The sequence below is a fragment of the Cavia porcellus genome, unplaced genomic scaffold, assembly GCF_034190915.1.
Source record: "Cavia porcellus strain 051 isolate PalLab524CR breed Dunkin Hartley unplaced genomic scaffold, mCavPor4.1 scaffold_21, whole genome shotgun sequence".
NCBI classification, from domain to species: domain Eukaryota; kingdom Metazoa; phylum Chordata; class Mammalia; order Rodentia; family Caviidae; genus Cavia; species Cavia porcellus.
This window is the reverse complement of record NW_026947504.1, coordinates 27,049,147-27,052,556: the sequence shown is the minus strand read 5'-3', so window position 1 is coordinate 27,052,556 and position 3,410 is coordinate 27,049,147. Positions and strand designations below refer to the sequence as shown.

At 46.3% G+C, this 3,410-nt stretch overlaps 1 protein-coding gene across 1 annotated transcript; it reads left to right on the top strand.

Moving 5' to 3' along the window:
- The first annotated feature begins 402 nt into the window (after positions 1-402).
- LOC100721010 (ferritin heavy chain) lies at positions 403-2,002 on the top strand. The gene has a single exon (XM_003477230.3). It carries the CDS (start codon positions 674-676, stop codon positions 1,361-1,363), a length of 690 nt encoding a protein of 229 aa, XP_003477278.1. The 5' UTR covers positions 403-673; the 3' UTR covers positions 1,364-2,002.
- Positions 2,003-3,410: the final 1,408 nt, after the last annotated feature.

Genomic DNA, 3,410 nt, shown 5'->3' with positions numbered 1-3,410 from the left:
TTTTTTTCACCTGAGAACTTATCTTCATTAAGAAAAATCAAAAATTTCCTGCAACAGTTTTAAATATTCTTCTAAGACTAAATCGTTCTTTAGAATTTTTAAACAGTTCTTTAAAAAATATGTATTGCATTAAGGAAAATCAAATCAAGTTTACAGCCTTTTTCTATTCATTTCTACTTTCCTACAATATCGAGTTTCTTTACAAGGACAATAAATTCTCCATATTAAAATGTGTCTTTTAAGAAAACACCGTCTTGTTTATAGACACTTGAAACGTTGTCTATTATACTGGCAACTACTTCATTACTCACATATGTAAGCAGTGAAATGTTCATGACTTAAAATAACCAGGAAGCCCAGTCTGAGAAGCGACTCTGGAGCTGCCTCCTGACAGAAGGATTTTCGAGGCTCTCCTTCCCGGCTCCCCTGCAGCAAGCCGCAGTCTTCTCCACCAGGAGGAGCACTTGCTGCCGCCTCCCGCCCGCCAGCGCGCGCCCGAGCAGCGCTCTGGGTCCAATCAGAAGGCGGGGCGCGGAGCGCAGCGCGAGTCCTCGGCCTGGGCCGCCGCGGAGCCTCGGCCGTGTGACGCCGGCGTGTCGCGTAGGCCGCATTCTGATTCCGAACCATCTCGGTTCCCCGCGGAGCCGCGGTCGTTCCCGCGCGGGACGGCACCATGCTGCCCGGCGGCTGCGCCCTAGGCCCCGCCCTGGCCTTAGCCTTCACCGTGGCGCGCGGCCCCACGCTCCGCCGCCTGGCGGGCCCTCGCGCGGCCGCGCCCCGACGCCCGCTGGCCAGCGCGGCCTCCTCGGGAGACGCCACCGCCGGGCCGCCCGGAGTCCGCCAGAACTTCCACCCCGACTCCGAGGCCGCCATCAACCAGCAGATCAACCTGGAGCTGCACGCGTCACACGTGTACCTGTCCATGGCCTGTTACTTCTCCCGGCACGACGTGGCGCTGCACAACTTCGCCGGCTACTTCCGGCGCCAGTCCCTGGAGGAGCGCGCGCACGCCGAGACCCTGGCGCGGCTGCAGAACCAACGCGGTGGCCGCGTGCGCCTGCAGGACGTGCGCAAGCCCGAGCGCGACGACTGGGGCAGCGGCCTCCTGGCCCTGCAGTGCGCGCTCGCCCTGGAGAAGCGCGTGAACCAGTCGCTGCTGGACTTACACACCCTGGCCTCCGACAGAAAGGACCCCCACTTGTGCGACTTTCTGGAAACCCATTTCCTAAATGAGCAGGTGAAGTCTATCAAAGAACTGGGTGATTATGTGCACAATTTAGTCGCCATGGGGTCGCCGGATTCAGGCCTAGCAGAGTATCTTTTTGACAAACATACTCTTGGAAATGTAAATAAGCAGAACTAAGCCACAGATTGCCTTCCCCACAGCTCAGTGGTGTCAAGACCCGGAGTCAGGTATCTCCAACTTCTTGCCCTTAAGATTCATCTCCCTCTCCACATTCTTTTCCTGTTATAGTTGTCGTCGAATAAAGTAGTATTTAGAGAAACCACACTGAGCCCATGTTAACAATGACTTTCCAGCTACTTATCTTTTCCCAGGCTGAAAGATAGCTCGGGATACAACAGTAATGTAAAAAAGGTACTCAGATATTACCGAATACTACCGGTTACCAAATATTATTCCTAACTGTGAACACACACTAAAATCCATGAGTTTTTAGTTCAACCTGTGCCTGCTATCTCCAGGATGGTAAAGTAACAGAGCATGCATAAGTAACCATAAAACAAAGGCTACTATCAGACAAATAAGATATCCCAAATAAGATGTCCCAAAATTCTATGACAACCTTTACTTTTCCCAGTGAGTCCAAAGAAATAGCTGAGTCTAGAAATGATCTATTTTTTTAAACACATCACAAACAAATTTGGGTTGTTTTACTGGGTATCAGTGCTGGCCTTGAGGACTTAGCAAACACATGCAGTCACAGTTTTTGTGTTTAAAAAAAGAAGGCAATAAAGCAAGCCTGTTTGGTTTCAGACTATATTTACTTGGTATTGGGTTAGTCCTTGTTAGCATTCCCAAGAGTACAAACACTGGCTCTGTTTCTTTAACATACTTAAAAGAGTAAAATACATTCTCCCTTCTAACATGCCCAAAACAGTAAAACACATAAATAAAATACTTTTCTATCAGTAGAATGGAGGGGGGAAAACATGTCAAACTAGGACTTAGAATAAAGGAAGCATCCTGTTGGACAGTGTTTTCCTTAAGGAGGGCAGAGCTCAGATGAGGGGAAGAATATTTAGTGAGCAGACCCTGGATTAGACTAGGGGACTTGGTTTTTGAAAGATGGGCTGAGAGCACGATGTCCAGCAGAGAAGTGTGGGCCTAATAATAGGCAAAAGCAGTGCCCCGGGGTGTCCAGCAGAAGGTGGCTGTGCTGACGGTGAAGAAGTGTTTTAATCTGACCACTTAGAATCATCTGATATATCTGTGGTTGCCAAGGGTCCTTTGTGACACAGGCCAAGTAGGATCCAAGGGCATAATATTTCTCTTGCATCAGTTTTGTCCTGTTTATTATGGGCTTCCAGGAGAATGCAAACATAATGTTATTTCTCCTCATCTTAGCACTGAATTTTGAGTCACATTATTTAAACAGCAAATATCAAGCTGACACCCTCTACTTATCTCTTTCACAATAAAACTTGAAAAGGATGTTTCTTTTTCCTATCTCCACTTTTTATTTTGCTCTCACTTTATCTCTTCCAAATAAGGTTCTATTTTCTTTTCCTGTCATCTATAGATATTGTGTTGATAAGTTAATTTCTCAGTCTTCCTCATGATATAGGGGAAGTAATATAACTCTCAACCTGTTAGATGCCAGATACATCAAGTTCGGGCTCTCCAAAATGAATAATTTTTAAGGGATGGTGGGAGTTAAGAGTAAGAAAATTTATTGAGGTAGCTATTAAGAGACAGGAGGGTTTCTGAAAGTGTGTTACCAATGAGCCCACTTTTCAAAGTAAGTTTTATAAAGCAAAGTCATGAGGTAAGTACAACAGAGGTCAAAACTGTATTCATCCAAAAGTATAGCTGCTTAGGTGATATTGATCCAATCAGGAAACAGGGAAAGAACAAAGATCATTTTAGGAAGGGATGGATCAGGAAGTCTGGTCGCTCACCTGGGTGACTGATGTCTATCAAGACTTCTTTGGCCCAGGTAATATCATTATAATCGTTTAATTTATTGCTAGCCCTTGGGGAGACATGTAGGGCTGTTAATTCCTTCTTGAGGCCTTTGACAGATGTGTATCTAGCCACAGTTGTTATATTATCTTCTACAGTGAATCTGAGGGTCTCCCCCTATCTGACTGACCATAATATTTCTACCTAACTCAGCTGTGTATAGTACACATACTCAACCAGCTGGGAGTGATGTCAAGTTGTCTCT